The following is a 16,299-nucleotide window of genomic DNA, read 5'->3' on the forward strand; positions in this document are numbered from 1 at the left end:
TCCCCTTCGCCAGGACGTCCTCAAGAAAACTTGGGCGCCCCTTTCAATTATGCCCCTCTATGTAACTTTATAAGTTTAAGTGCTTTGAAAATACAGCTCACTGTTGTCCCACACGTTTTCAACTTTTCTTGGGTACCCAGATCATTTATTTGTGGGTTTAATTTTGGGGTAGAAATTGATCTTGTGTTTTGCTCCCTGCAGTAGATAATCCCTTTTCATTTTTATTTCACCTGTGCTGTACTGCTTACAGAGAATGTGATTGCTCAGTGTTACCTTTTCTAATTTTGTGCCTTTATTCTGTAATTGGTGAGGATTAGTCTGTGTTCTGTGAGTGACCAAGGTGAGAGGTTCTGCTGACATGTAATTTGTGCGTGGATCCATAGGTGTCTGATTTGTCTGGCTTTTCCAGTAGGAAGCATATTGTGGTTCTGTATATTCACTGCTGCCTTTTTAAAAGTACAGTTATTGATATTTGTGTGTTCAAAATTGGTGCTGTTATTTTTTTTTGTTTATTTTTGTTACATTTGTACCCTGCGCTTTCCCACTCATGGCAGGCTCAATGCGGCTTACATGGGGCAATGGAGGGTTAAGTGACTTGCCCAGAGTCACAAGGAGCTGCCTGTGCCTGAAGTGGGAATCCAACTCAGTTCCTCAGTTCCCCAGGACCAAAGTCCACCACCCTAACCACTAGGCCACTCCTCCACTGTTGCTACTATTTGTGATTCTACATGGAATGTTGCTATTCCACCAATGTGGCCGCGCAGGCTTCTGCTTCTGTGAGTCTGACGTCCTGCACGTACGTGCAGGACGTCAGACTCACAGAAACAGAAGCCTGCGCAGCCTTCTACATGGAATGTTGCTAGTGGAATAGCAACATTCCATGTAGACTCTCCAATAGTACCTATTTTATTTTTGTTACATTTGTACCCTGTGCTTTCTCACTCATGGCAGGCTCAATTTAGCTTACATGGGGCAATGGAGGGTTAAGTGACTTGCCCAGAGTCACAAGGAGCTGCCTGTGCCTGAAGTGGGAATCCAACTCAGTTCCCCAGGACCAAAGTCCACCACCCTAACCACTAGGCCACTCCTCCACTGTTGCTACTATTTGTGATTCTACATGGAATGTTGCTATTCCACCAATGTGGCCACGCAGGCTTCTGCTTCTGTGAGTCTGACTTCCTGCACGTACATGCAGGACGTCAGACTCACAGAAACAGAAGCCTGCGCAGCCTTCTACATGGAATGTTGCTAGTGGAATAGCAACATTCCATGTAGAATCTCCAATAGTAGCAACATTCCATGTAGAATCTCCAATAGTATCTATTTTATTTTTGTTACATTTGTATCCCGCGCTTTCCCACTCATGGCAGGCTCAATGCAGCTTACATGGGGCAATGGAGGGTTAAGTGACTTGCCCAGAGTCACAAGGAGCTGCCTGTGCCTGAAGTGGGAATTGAACTCAGTTCCTCAGTTCCCCAGGGCCAAAGTCCACCACCCTAACCACTAGGCCACTCCTGTTAGGCTTGCTACATAGGTTCTGAGAAGTTTCTTGGCAGGATTTACAGTTACTTCACAAAGTAATTTGGCAGACAATCCTTTATTTATCTGTTCCTTGGTAAGGAGAAGGGGGTGGAAGAAACACTGTCTGGAACTCCAGGGACTTGAACTGGTTCATGTCAGCTTCAGAAAGGAGAGAAAGCAGTAGAACCGGAGCAAGGGACAAGAAGACTTATTTTATTAATACAGCTTAATAGGGTATTTTATATTTCTCTATAAAGTAAATTTGAGGCATTTGTGTCACTGCAGTTAATTCTTTTCCAGGATACTGTGATGTGTGTTGAGAGATTGACCAGACTCAAGTCTACTATAATGATAAAGTTTAAGTTATGGGATAATGCAACTTCATTTAAAAATGTCAGTGCTTCCAAGGTTTCCATAAGTGTACACGTTATTTATGTTGATGCAGGACAGACGTTTTACTTAGAAGTCTGTTATCAAGTGCACTGTAAGGTATTATTTAGGAGCATACCAAGCACTACTCTCGCCTATATGCGTAGCTCCCCCCCCCCCCCCCCATGTTAACTGTGGGACACCCCAAAATGTCAGGTCTGGCTACGCCCCAGGTCTAGACCAAAACATCCACATTATAGCCCTGGATATTTTTGTTTTGTTCCATTATGGCAGATCCAAGTGTTAGGAATGCCCAGATCCCACCCTTAACACGCCCCCTTATGATTTGAACGCACTTCTGATGGACTTCATAGAAGAATGCCTAAAAATTGGTTTTGAAAATACTACTTTGGACGTTTTTGTGTGGAAAAACATCCAAATGCAGATTTATGCTACTTTTTGGACGTTTTTCTCTTTTGAAAATGAGCCCCTTAACGAACTACATGGTCCGTCATTAGAGGAATAGTTCTATAAAGTAGGAACTAACATGTACATACCAGTTATGGGTGTAAATGTTCAGAATATTAACATTCCCTTGTACATGCCAGATATGCATCTGTTCCATTCTATCTAAACATGCATATCCGCGATAGCACATTTTTTACACATATTTAACAGTGTGCACATGGGCAGACTGGGTGGCGCGTAGGCACGTCGCACATACATTAAGTTACACAGATATTATTGGCTCTTAGGTGCACACGCTTATGCCAACTCTGTGGCTGGTATAAGTTCTTGCACTTAAACACATACACTGTATATACCCAGGTATACTCGCAATGAGAGCGCCAAGGATTGGAGGAAGCAGGGGCGTAGCCAGACTTCGGCGGGAGGGGGGTCCAGAGCCCGAGGTGAGGGGGCACATTTTAGCCCCCCCCCAGCACCACCACAACAACTTTGACCCCCCCCCCTTGCCGACGACCCTCTCGCCCCCCCCACCCGCCGTCACCGTTGCCTACCTTTGCTGGCGGAGGACCCCAACCCCCGCCAGCCTTGCGATCTGCAGGACTTCGTTCTGTTTCTGTGAGTCTGACGGCAGAAACAAAACGAAGGAAGAAGACCAGCTGGCGGGGGTTGGGGTCCCCCGCCAACAAAGGTAGCAGTCAGCGACGGCGGGTTGGCGTCGGGAGGTGGGGTTGAGGGGGTCGTCGGCAGGGGGGTCCAGGGCCAAATCTACGGGGACCCAGGCCCCCGTGGCCCCATAGTAGCTACGCCCCTGGGAGGAAGCAAATTTTATTGGACCCGACACTGCCCATGTTACGGCAAATGCCTGATTCAGGGGTCAGAATGTCACTACACAACAAAGTTTCCTGTTTCAGTTATAACCACCGTTAAAAGTATATGATGAAGCAGAAGTGGCCTAGTGGTTAAAGCTAACGGCTGAGACTCGGAGAAGCCAAGGTTCATATCTTACTTCCTTGTCTGGACTGGTCTAGTAAGATCAGTGGTTGTGCTCCTAAACAAACAGATGGAGGCAGAGAATTCTGACTTTGGCTATTATAAGGAGCTCCAAAGATTAGAGGTTTCTTCAGCTCCTGGGTTCCTTGGTGACTGTTGTTATAGATGGTTGTAGTTATAATAGTACACCCAACAGATGCATATTCGATAAAGGAAAAGAGGTACTTTCTTTTCTTCATAGAATATGAGAATAACTGGCTATTCAGTATATACACATATGTGCTTAGGGTATGAGCACTAGAGCAGTGCTTTTTTAGGCTATGGTTGCAGTGGGATAATATTTGACTTATCCTTCTGGCATCAGCCAAATGGGCACTTTCTTTGTGCAGGCCCTTTTGCCATGCTTAGGGACATTATTTTGGAGTCCCTCAATTGGGTGGTGATGTTTCCAAGGCCAGGCTGTCTGGCAGAAGGAAGCCCCACTGCTAGGCAGTGATTGCTACAGAAGGCATCTGACAACAGACTGGGGACCACGACTGATGGGCTAGCGTTGAGTTGGGCTCGTCAATGTGTGGTGGGAGTGGCAGTCTAGATACTGTCTGCTGTTGCCATTGGGGTTGCTTTTATCTGGCGGAGGGAGGGGAGACTGAGAGTGCAGTGGCAGTGATGGAGTTGAATTGGTTCTGCCATCCTGAAGGTTGTATCTGTGTCCACCATTTCCATTGGGGTCAACTATCTTGAGTACAGTTATGGTCCATGGTAGCTGCTCATAGTGTTGGAAAATCCATGGTGAGAATTGAAACTTAAGCTCAGTTGAGTAGAGGATGGTGGTTGTTCTCACTGAGGCGGTGGGGGGGGGGCAGGCTTTTACTGCACCTCAATTTGCCATGGGTGTCACCAACTTGCAGTATCTCAGTACCGTAAGTTAATAACTCCCATGGAAAATGAATAATGCTGATTGCAAGGTGGCTCACAAAGAGCATTATTCTGTCGGCCTGGGAGCATTAGACTGCCAAGCCATGGCCTGATGCTTCCAGGCGTTCCTTAAAGGTAATCTTGGCCTCCCCCTCCCCCCCCCCCCCAATAGTGCTCCCCTATACAGTGTACCTTTAATATTGTCTTATATGGAACTATAATCCCCTAACAGTAATACCACAAGATTGCCTCTAGGGGTCGATGGCACCATTTTGGATTCCAGGACTAGTGAGGACAAGAGCAATAGGGGATTGCTCCTTCCTGCCCGCTAGACACCAGGGAGCATTAAAGGTACGCCTGAGGAGGAATTTTCAGGAGGAGGAGTGCCTTCTAGACTTTAGGATGGGGCTTCTGGGCTTCACTTCTTGGGAGTCTTCAGGTTGGAATGGGGGGTTTGGTTGGGGACACTATTGGAAATGAGCTTGGAGGGGCTCTCTGCAACCAACTCATTGCCAGCCCCTTTAAGAGACCCCAGCTTGATGGCCTGGTGGCTCCCAGGTGGTAAAATAATCCCAGCTATAAACTGAGATTATTTTACCAGGTATACTATGGCTTGCTGTGTGAACCCAGGGCACTCTGCAAGCAACTATATGGTATTTATATAATAATGAACTGCTTTACTTGCATTTGCATGTTTACATCTCATTTCTATGTAACGCAGGGTGACTTAGTTAACACTGTTAGGGCACTGCACCCAGCATTAGAGTCCTTTAATATGTATTAAGAGGCAAATAGCGCGGGTTAATGTCCTACTGTATAGTCTTCATGTTAAACATAGTAGATGACGGCAGAAAAAGACCTGCACGGTCCATCCAGTCTGCCCAAGAAGATAAATTCATATGTGCTACTTTTTTATTTGTACTGTCCTCTTCAGTGCACAGACTGTATAAGTCTGGCCAGCCCTATCCCCGCCTCCCAACCACCAGCTCTGGCACAGACCCTATAAGTCTGCCCGGCACTATCCCCGCCTCCCAACTACCAGTCCCGCCTCCCACCACCAGCTCTGGCACAGACCGTATAAGTCTGCCCAGCACTATCCCCGCCTCCCACCACCGGCTCTGGCACAGACCGTATAAGTCTGCCCAGCACTATCCCCGCCGCCCAACCACCAGCCCCGGCACAGACCGTATAAGTCTGCCCAGCACTAGCCCCGCCTCCCAACCACCAGCTCTGCTACCCATTCTAGGCTAAGCTCCTGAGGATCCCTTCCTTCTGCACAGGATTCCTTTATGTTTATGAAATATCATGGCACTAAACAGTGGTGACTCAGTGGGACTAGATTTAGCAGCTGCTCACGGCGTGTTTGACTGGGGAGAGTGAAAGGAATTGATAGTAAAACCAGAAAGTGAATAAGCGGTTGTGTGGGTGTTTGGGAGGTTTTAGACTAGTTAAGGGAGGTGCCCAGAATATGAATAGTGATTTAAATAAAGTTCAGGAAGCATTCGTTAACAATCTCTGTTCGAATGTGTAAATCTGTGTTATATTTCTTCGAAACATAAGTTGTGCCCCCACAGTACTCACTTTGAGATTTTCTCAAATACTCCTGCCAATCATACCATTGTCAGGCGGGTGTTTAGCCAGTTAGATTTAAAAAGAGACTATTTCCTATTTACTTACTAGTAAAAAAGGCCCGTTTCTGTATGAAATGAAACGGGCGCTAGCAAGGTTCCCCCCCTCCCCCGTTCTCTCCCTGTGTCCCCTCCGAGTTGCATGCGGTCCTCCCTCCCCTCTGTTTGTAGACAGGAGTGGATGTAAGGCTATGTAGTGCAATGTAAGCAAGGAAGGCAATTTCGTTAATCTCCGTTTCCCCTGCCCCGTGCAGCCGTTTTCGCCATACACTGAAAAGAAAGCAAACCTCTGAGGTGCTGCATCCACGTTGTCGTTGAGGTATTGGCGGGACAGCGAGCGGCTGCGGCGATGAGCATTGGGGAGGAGGGTGGGTGAGGGAGGGCTCAGGGCGGGGGGCGTAAGCAAGGAAGGCAATTTGGTTAATCTCTGTTTCCCTTGGCCTGTGCAGCCGTCATTGCCATACACTGGAAAGAAAGCAAACCTGTGAGGTGTGGAGGAGGGTGTTTGAGGTGGACTGTGGGCGGGGGGGGGGGGGGGGGTGCAGCGGCGACTCGGGAGGGGGAGGGAGAGAGCAGCGGGTCCAGTAGCAACGGGGAGGGTGCAGAGAGAGAGAGGGTGTTTCTGATGGGCGTCGTTATTTTCGTACGTTCATTGTGGGCGCCATTTTTGTTTTGTCGGCGCACTGGAAGGTGATTGTGAGGCAGGGGGAGGAGTAGGGAAACACGCTCTTGTCCCTTTCCATTGGGTTCGTTGCGTTCAGCGATGAGTTGACTATAATTGTTCCGCCCTCGACGTCATCACGTTTGACGCGAGGGCGTGGCAGAGAGACATGGTCAGTGGGGTGGCTTCACCACCACGAAGTTACGAACCCTTCAGGGAGGTGGGTGGAGCTTGGGGCTTCATTAGAACATTGGGGTTGAGAATTATGTCTGGATGGGGAGTGGCTGTGGGTGGGTGTATGAGTGAGAGTGAGTGGTGCTGACAGGCTACAACAGTACAGGGCTTCAGTGTTTCCCTGTCACACAGCTTCAGAATTTGAGGTGAGAATTATTTATATAGATACTGTGAGGCAGGGTACAAGTAGCAGTAATCCAGTTTATAAGAACCAGGGAGTTTGTTTCCCTAAACTATATTCTAATTTGGACAGGGGACAATAGAACATTTATTGATGTGAAATGTTTGACTTTCTTGCCTCACTGCTGGAAAGGTAGGAACTGAGCTTGTATACTGTATTTTATTTATTTGATATACCGCTGTGCACAGGCAGTAAAACAGTGTATGGTACAAGCCGTGGGAAGTTAGTCTGCTTTTAAAAAGCTCCCATGTAAAACTTTGCCCGGGCAGTTCTATGCATCTGCCTTCCCTAACAGGATAAACCGTATCCTGCCTTTGTAGTGGTCTGAAGTCACATACCTGTCTGTGTTTTCACTAAGGTTGGTTCACCGTGGTTTTGCGTTAAGCCCTTGAAGGTCAAAGTGCTGCTGAAATCCAACCAGAATCCTTTAAGCTGATAAGATGCCTTGCTGGTGATATCACAGAACAGAGCCCGTCTGGAGGAGGTTCTCAGATTTTCCTTTACAAGGAAAGGGATGGGGAGAGAAGTATTATGGGGGAAGAAACTCAGTCTGTCATTCCAAAGGATTCCAGAACTTTCTGCCTTTTTAATGTTTTACAGGGCTTTTATCTGAAAGGGAAAACATTTCTCTCCCCTGCATTACAGATCAAAGTATTTTTTTTTTTGTTTGTTACATTTGTACCCCGCACTTTCCCACTCATGGCAGGCTCCAGGTTGGCAGCAGTATGCTGTTGTGTGGTGAATTTTCAGATGGAAACAAAACATTGAAAATAATTCATTTTTGTTTTAGGTCAGCTTTTCTGATTTCTGACTGGGAAGCACTTGTATGATTATCTCAGAAGTCCAAGTACCAGTTAGCGAAGTTTGGCTGTTTGAGCAAATGATACCCCCAAATTTGTAGATTATTAAACAAGTCGATACGAGCCGGTTCCTCCAGCCAGTGATTAGCTGTGTGTGTGTTGGGTGTATACTGCCTAGCTATGGACAATTCCTGTCAATGCAAGTAAAAGTAGAGCTATGCTTTTATCTCCCACAGGTAGGTGGACTGTTTAAAAGATATAAGGTGTTTGTTAGTATAAATGGGCATTTCGCTTGCTCTGTTTTAAATTAAAAACATTGTGTTTTGAACAATTAAATCCCTAAGGGAAGAACTCGAGAGATTAATTTGATGTTGAGCTTGCTGCTTGGACTGCTGTTGCTCAATCCTTTTACTCATCAGAGTTAGAATTTTATTATTACGTGTATGTTTCTTTACTGGTGTTTCATGTGTTGATGGATTACGGATTACTGTATTATTTTGGTCCAATTTGAATGCTTCAAGTGAGTCCAGGTCAAACTTAAATTCACCTTTAATTTTGAAGTGTAGATAATGTTTGTGGGCAATGAGGGTTTGTTTCCCTTCTCCGCTATTAATAGCTAGATAGCTGGAAATTCTTGATGTGTATATTTTGTATAATGATGTGGCTGCAACGTGTGCTATATTTTAAATGCATTAATTTTATTTACAGGTGTATGTGGCACTTTAACAAGCAATATGTAGACAGAAGCAATTTGGGTATCAAACCAGTAAATGTGGGTGTGAACTGAAGGAGTTAGGAGGAATCACTTTATCAGACCTCTTGTGAAAAAGTGTGCCATACTATTTACATTTGCTTTTCCTCTTTCTTCCTGCAGGGGGCACTTGTTCAGGCGTGGTGATGTGTTTTCACTGAGAGGCCTCTGGAAAAGTAAACATTGCTGGTGTTAGTTTCATGTTAGCTAGAATTTATAAGTATGGTTTTCCTTTTTTTGTATTTCAGAATATCGAGAAGACTTTGATCAGACCTACGGCGTTTAAACCAGTGGTACCCAAGAACAGAAATACCTCTCTCCAGTACCTGGTGACACGACCTGCGGTGGCAAACATGACAGAGAGCCACGGAAGCCTGAACCTTCTCTTCAGTGGGAATTCTGTGGGGAACACAGAGAAACATAACTCCTTCAGCTGCAGGAACAGCACTCACTCGGGCACAATGTCGGACTCTGGACGAAACTCTCTGTCCAGTCTACCCACCTATAGCACCAGCTGCAGCCACCAGCTGGAGCCGGTCAGTGTCTCCATGGGTCACATTAATTTGGACAGTCACAGTGGTGTGAATGGGTACCCCGAAGGAAGCTCCAGAGTGCTAGCAGGCCCTTCGAATTCTGACAGTGGGCGTTCTTCCTCCAGCAAGAGCACGGGCTCTTTAAATGGCAGGGGGAACCCTTCATCGGACAGTGGCTCCTGCGACCGTTCCCCTGTCAACAGTGATGAAATTCTCATCAGGGAGCTGGAAGAGAAGCTTCGGGAGAGGGAGGCAGAGCTGCAACAGCTAAGGGAAAACCTGGACGAAAACGAAGCAGCAATATGCCAGGTAGGAGAATAAAGAAGAGCTTTATATATAAGCAGGATGTCATATACAGCGCTATGCCCAGAATAAACTGTACATGGGTGTAATTCTGAATTTCCTAAGAGAAGCCACGCTTGAACGTCCATGCGTGCAGTAAGATAAAACCAGGCCTCTCTCAGCGTATCCTACTGGGTATGGAGCCGAGTGGGTATCCTGTCATGAGAAAAAGAAAGAAGATGAAAACAGAAAAAAAATCTCTGCTCACCCCAGGACCTACTCCCATCTCGGCTACATTACAGCCCATGCTTTTTTCTATGGGCAGGAACGATCCCCTGTTGCTCCTGCTTCACCCTCCTCTCTCTCTCTCTCTCTCTCTCCCTCCCCCCCCCCCCCCCCCCCCCCCACTTGCTAGCACTAAAGATTGTGTTGGGGGATCACTCCTGCCCACAGAAGACCCGTGAGCCACATTATACTGGAAATGGGACATCTGATTAAGTGGGAGGAGAGAGTGCTGATGGGAGGAACCTGACTTTTTTTTTTCTGTGTCTCTTCCCTTTCGTTTTTGTTTTAAAGAACAAATGAAATAAAATGAAAAAATGTGGCATGCCCCCCCCCAAAAAAAACTTTATAAAGAAGCTGTCGATTGAGGGATGTGCACATGGCTTCCCCTTAATCCCAGCATGGGAAGCAGTGGGATCTTTTGCATCTAGTTGTGACGAGAGGAAAAACCTGAGGTAATGATGGTTGAAGATTTCAGTTGACCCACCCGGGCTGAATTTTCTTAAATCAGGAGTGTCATTTAATGTTCTACATCACTTCTGTGCTTCAATATCTTCTGGCCTGATGCCTTACTGCTTGTTCTTTACAAAGCCTTAACTGCATGTAATGATCTTAAAGCTTTGAGCTATGTAATTCAGTCACTATATATATATATCTTATATAATAATTTGCTACGTGAATGTTGTAAAGTGTCTCACTGGGATCGTAACCACCTGCTGACGTCTCTGGCCAGCAGTAGAACCCTGCTTGCCTGACGTCAGCAGGGGGTTACGATCCCAGCGAGAGATGCGCGTTGAAGAACAGCGGGCGCGAGCAGAGACGTCCCTACGTGCACGTCGCCCCCCCTCCAAAATTGCCAACCCCCACTCTGCTACCCTCCCCTCCCCCCCTCGCGAGTCTGCTGCCTTCCCTTCGCTCTCAGCTCTGACTCTGGTCCCGCCCTCCTTTCCTGTTTCCACAAGGGCTCTTCTTTGGTGGTTTTCTCAAGTCAGGAGCAGACAATTTCCTGTCAGTGGTCCACTGCTTATGGAGAAAGCTAATTAAGCAAATGTCATCAGTGTATGAATCATGCAAAACACGCAAAGAATGCAGAATGACCCCAGAGAACTTAGGTAAAAATTAATAAAATTAGGAATAATGGGATCCCTGTAGAACTCATTAGCCCATATGTCAAGGGGTCAATAATTGTTTTTCCTAACAGACTTTGAAATCACATTTATTTTAAGAAACTCCTAAACCAATTTAATACACTACTCCAGTGACTCCTGCTTCACCCAAAATCCAGTTGTGCAGATAATGGCAGTTAGTAAGGTTATCTTTACGTGTGTAAAAGGAGCAGAAATCTGTGAAGACTGAGCCAGAAAATGTGGCCACAATAAAAAAAATAAAAAACTGTAACCACACCCTCGTTTCTAAGTTTCCAGGTTTATTCATCTTTTAATATATGGCCAATTGGAATTACCTTCTTAGTGGTTTATAATAAAACCAAATAGATGTCCAAAGCAAGAATTCTGCTGCACGACTTATATTCCACTAGTGTCGCTATGCTCATATTAGCCCTCTCCTCAAGTCACTTCACTGGCTCCCTATCCATTTCCGCATACAGTTCAAACTCCTCTTGTTGACTTACAACTGCATTCGCTCTGCAGCTCCTCAGTACCTCTCCACTCCTATCTCTCCCTTCACTCGTCCCCAGGAACTCCATTCACTGGGTACATCTCTCTTAGCTGCACCCTTCTCCCTCACCTCTAACTCCAGACTCTGTTCCTTTTATCTTGCTGCACCATATGCCTGGAATAGACTTCCTGAGCCGGTACGTCGCGCTCCATCTCTGGCCATCTTCCAATCTAGGCTAAAAGCCCACCTTTTTGATGCTGCTTTTAACTCCTAACCCTTATTCACTTGTTCAGAACCCTTATTATATCATCCTCACTTTAATATTCCCTTATCTCTTGTTTGTCCTGTTTGTCTGTCCTAATTAGATTGTAAGCTCTGTCGAGCAGGGACTGTCTCTTCATATTCAAGTGTACAGCGCTGCGTATGTCTAGTAGCGCTATAGAAATGATAAGTAGTAGTAGTAGTCATCGCGATTCCGGAATCTTGCAACTCTTTGGGATTCCGCATGGAATCTTGCAACTCTTTGGGATTCCGGAATCTTACTACTCTTTGTCCTTTCCCCTTATTTGCCCTCTTCTCCGGCATGGCCGCGTTGCTGATCTGCAAGGGCAGGCTTCTGTTTCTGTGAGTCTGACGTCCTGCACGTACGTGCAGGATGTCTGACTCACAGAAACAGAAGCCTGCCCTTGCAAGCCCACCTTTTTGATGCTGCTTTTAACTCCTAACCCTTATTCACTTGTTCAGAACCCTTATTTTATCATCCTCACTTTAATATTCCCTTATCTCTTGTTTGTCCTGTTTGTCTGTCCTAATTAGATTGTAAGCTCGAGCAGGGACTGTCTCTTCATATTCAAGTGTACAGCGCTGCGTATGTCTAGTAGCGCTATAGAAATGATAAGTAGTAGTAGTAGTCATCGCGATTCCGGAATCTTGCAACTCTTTGGGATTCCGCATGGAATCTTGCAACTCTTTGGGATTCCGGAATCTTACTACTCTTTGTCCTTTCCCCTTATTTGCCCTCTTCTCCGGCATGGCCGCGTTGCTGATCTGCAAGGGCAGGCTTCTGTTTCTGTGAGTCTGACGTCCTGCACGTACGTGCAGGATGTCTGACTCACAGAAACAGAAGCCTGCCCTTGCAAGCCCACCTTTTGATGCTGCTTTTAACTCCTAACCCTTATTCACTTGTTCAGAACCCTTATTTTATCATCCTCACTTTAATATTCCCTTATCTCTTGTTTGTCCTGTTTGTCTGTCCTAATTAGATTGTAAGCTCGAGCAGGGACTGTCTCTTCATATTCAAGTGTACAGCACTGCGTTCGTCTAGTAGCACTATAGAAATGATAAGTAGTAGTAGTAACAGGGGAGGCATACGCCACATAGTACAACCATCTTCAATACATGGAAAGAGGAGTGGACTGACAGTGATCTGGGCCCCTGGGCAGTAAGGAGGTCCTGGCCCCCTAAGCACCTATCAAAAGTAATGAAACTAATGGAAGCTAGGGGAGAGTGGGCCCCCCTACTGCTGTAAGCCCTCAGACACTGCCCTGCAGTCCTAATGGTCAGTCCGCCCCTGCATGGAAGAGGGAATGTTTCTGATGTCATCAATTATCGTCCAGTTGCCTCGATTCCCCTTCTGATGATAATATGGAAGAACGGGTTACCAGTCACTTCGACTCTTACTTAGATACATTTCAGCTACTTCATATCTCCCAGTCTGGGTTCCGAATAGGGTTCAGTACAGAAACAGTGGTGGGCTTGCTAATTACTCTTGGCAATCGGATGTTGAGTCAGGGTTGTTCTTCTTTAATAATACAATTTGACCTTATTAGTGCCTTTTGACTTGGCCGACCACCAATCATTGCTTTATATCCTGCATGAATTTGGAATTGAAGACAGGGTTCTCAGTTGGTTTCAGGGTTGTTGTTTTTTAGAGACTAGATTTTATATGGTCAAAATGAGAGGAGAATTATCTAAGCCTTGGGGGTCTCATTGTGGTGTCCCTCAAGGCTTACCTCTCCCACCCTAGTTACTGACTAGCTGCTCTTATTGCTAGCCGCTTTGAACCCGGATGGTAACTTCGGGTTATAAGATCTTTTTAATGTAAGGTAATAAGTGAATGATGTTGTGAAATGGCTGTCTTCTGTGCAGAGATCTGCCTGCCATGGAAATCTAGGTCTGGCCGGTAGCCTGAATGTGCCTGTTCAGTCCATGTCCTCTCTTGTCTTTGTGCCAGGTTTATGAGGAGAAGCAGAAGCGATGTGAGCAGGAGATGGAGGAACTGCAACAGAGCTATGCCTTGAAGATGAAACAGGCCTCACAAAAGGCTCAGCGGCTGCAGCAGGTGCTGCAGCTGCAGATCTTCCAGCTGCAGCAGGAGAAGAAGAAACTGCAGGAGGACTTTTCCCAGCTGCTACAGGAGCGAGAGCTGTTGGAGAAAAGATGCGCTTCATTTGAGAGAGAACAGACTGAGCTGGGACCTCGGCTAGAGGAGACCAAATGGGAGGTTTGTAGCAATAGTTATGTTGATATGCGTGAAGGAGTAAGGTTGGGAGTTTGTTTCTTTGTTTTTGTTTTAAAAAAAATGGGGTGGGGGGGGTGGGGGAAGCATGCAGAAGACGGTTCACTGAATTCTTTCTCATCCCCTCCATTCACACGTGTGTGGGCAGCTCTGCTGTTTCCGTGTGTCTTTGACTTAGAGAAGAGAGAAGAAGGTACAGTTGGGGGTAGGATGGGGGTACATGTGGGTGATATGGTGGTTGTAGAGAGTAACATAGTAGATGACGGCAGAAAAAGACCTGCATGGTCCATCCAGTCTGCCCAACAAGATAAACTCATATGTGCTACTTTTTGTTTGATTTGTACCTGTCCTTTTCAGGGCACAGACTGTAAATGTCTGCCCAGCACTATCCCCGCTTCCCAACCACCAGCCCCGCTTCCCACCACCGGTTCTGGCACAGAGGGTAGTTCTAAGGGACAGAATGGTAGTAAAGCAGTTTGAAAGGAGCAATTCTCTGTCTGCTGTGTTTCACTGTATCTTAATTTCTATTATACAGAAGCAGGCCTGTTTTGTTATTGAAATGCATTGGGCCATTTTTTTTAAGGGCTTGTTTCTCTGGAACCCCCACCCCCCCAGTCCGATTGGGCCCATTTTCAAAATTGATGTGTGTTTACTGGTTTTTCCCCACCTGCCAAATTTGAGTTTGTTCTGTTAAATTTTCAGTTACTTTGCCCTCCTCAACCCCTTATATATAATTCTTTTGAACTTCATTGGGTTGGAAAAATAAAAAGTAAAGCAGGTTGTTTCCCAGGTAAGCTGGCAAAGTTGTTTTGTTTTGTTTGTTTGTTACAAAGATAGTCAGTTCAGCTCACTGTGATAAATTATTTGCATTCATTACTTCCATCATTTGACCTTTTATTTAACAAATCTCTCCTTTTTTTTTTTTTCTTTTTATTACATTTTGCGTGCTTGCATTTCCTTCCATGTCAGGTTCCATGTCTTCAATTATCTTTGGTTTTATATTTTGTTTTGGTGGTTTTTAAATTTATTTTTGTCACTTTTGTCCTCAGGTCTGCCAGAAGTCTGGGGAGATCTCTCTTTTGAAACAGCAGCTGAAAGACGCTCAGGCCGAGCTGGCGCAGAAAGGGAATGAGATGCTGCTGCTTCGGGCCCAACTCCGGGAGGCTCGCTCAGAGCTCCAGGCCAATGAGGAGCAGCTACAGGAGCTGCAAGACACTGCCCACACAAAGACTCTTGAGCTGGAGGTCTGCGAGAATGAGCTTCAGCGCAAGAAGAATGAGGCTGAGCTACTGAGAGAGAAAGCCGGCAAACTCAACCAGGAAGTGGCCAGCCTCAGAGAGGTGGCAGTGGCCAGCTCCCGGCATGGACTGGGCCATTATCACGAGCAGGATGACCCCTTTTTGCTTTACGAAAGTGACGAGGCCAAGGTGCAGCGCCAGAGCGCGGATACGCTACAGGGCTTGAGGCAGCAGGTGGAGCGGCTGCGGGGCGAGCTGCTGTATGAGCGGCGGCGGAGCGAGGAGCAGCTGGAGAACTTCGAGGACGAGCGCCGGACGTGGCACGAGGAAAAGGAAAAAGTCATCCGGTACCAAAAGCAGCTACAGCACAATTACATTCAAATGTACCGGCGCAACCGGGAACTAGAAAGGGACGTAAGGCAACTGACGCTGGAGCTGGAGGCCAGGGAACTGGATGAACTGAACTTGCACGGGGCAGAAGTACAGTTTGAGGAGATCACGGCTACAGAGATCTGAAGGCTGCAGCAGCAGCGCCCAGCACTACCTCCGCCTTTATTTTTGGACTTGCCGTTGTAATCATGGAGCTGCCAAAAAAAAAAAAAAATGAAAACACACACACACAAACAAACAAACATATGTACAATTATAATTATAGTACACAGAGGGGAGGTACTGGACACTCGATGTGTTGTGTGCTTCTGGTTTTAGTTACCTAGCTCTTTGGGAGTTATTGAGAGCCTGTGACGGACTAACGCTTGTCTTGGGGCAGGCTATTGTAGTGGGAGAGAAAGTGAAGCCAGACTTTCCTCCTCCCCACCCCCCTCCCCGAAAGAAAGGCTAGAAATTTGTTGTATTGGAAGGCGATTTCAGCCTTCTGTTCCCATCAGCTCTTTGAGCGGTGTGTTGTCTGTTTGGAACATGTTGAAATATGATGTTTGACACAGCAGATCTGTAAAATGTCTGGATGACGAGCATTTTTTGTGTTTTGCTTTATAGGGCTTATTCCATTGCCCCGGACTCGGGGGAGTGTTTTTTCTTTTAAGCATTTGTAGCGATGGAAACTTGAGCCAGAAGAAAATGTATTGAGTAGCCTGCATTTAATGATGCACTGATTATTTTATTATTTTTCCTCTTCTGCCCACCCTCTGTTTTTTTTTTTTTCCTGCACCTTTTCCTCTTAGGATCCCTCACTAGGGTAGCCAAACTGTGTGTCACAACCCCAAGTGGGGTCACAACAGCAGCAAAAAAGAAAAATTTCTTAAAACCCAGGATAGCGGTGTCATCGGACTATGCAGGCTGACAGGCCTAGTA

General features: G+C 46.2%; 1 protein-coding gene across 2 annotated transcripts in view; it reads left to right on the forward strand.

The window, feature by feature from the left end:
* LZTS2 (leucine zipper tumor suppressor 2) overlaps positions 1–15,571 on the forward strand; it is a 251,618-nt gene extending 236,047 nt beyond the window's left edge. For both annotated transcript variants that reach the window (XM_030204779.1, XM_030204780.1), the window contains 3 exons: positions 8,767–9,360; positions 13,466–13,735; positions 14,800–15,571. In XM_030204779.1, coding sequence (XP_030060639.1) covers positions 8,767–9,360; positions 13,466–13,735; positions 14,800–15,504 — 1,569 coding nt within the window. In that variant the 3' untranslated portion in view covers positions 15,505–15,571. The remainder of the gene's footprint in view (positions 1–8,766; positions 9,361–13,465; positions 13,736–14,799) is intronic.
* The last annotated feature ends 728 nt before the right edge of the window (positions 15,572–16,299 follow it).

The sequence above is a fragment of the Microcaecilia unicolor genome, chromosome 5 (genome assembly GCF_901765095.1).
Source record: "Microcaecilia unicolor chromosome 5, aMicUni1.1, whole genome shotgun sequence".
In the NCBI taxonomy this organism is placed as follows: Eukaryota; Metazoa; Chordata; class Amphibia; order Gymnophiona; family Siphonopidae; genus Microcaecilia; species Microcaecilia unicolor.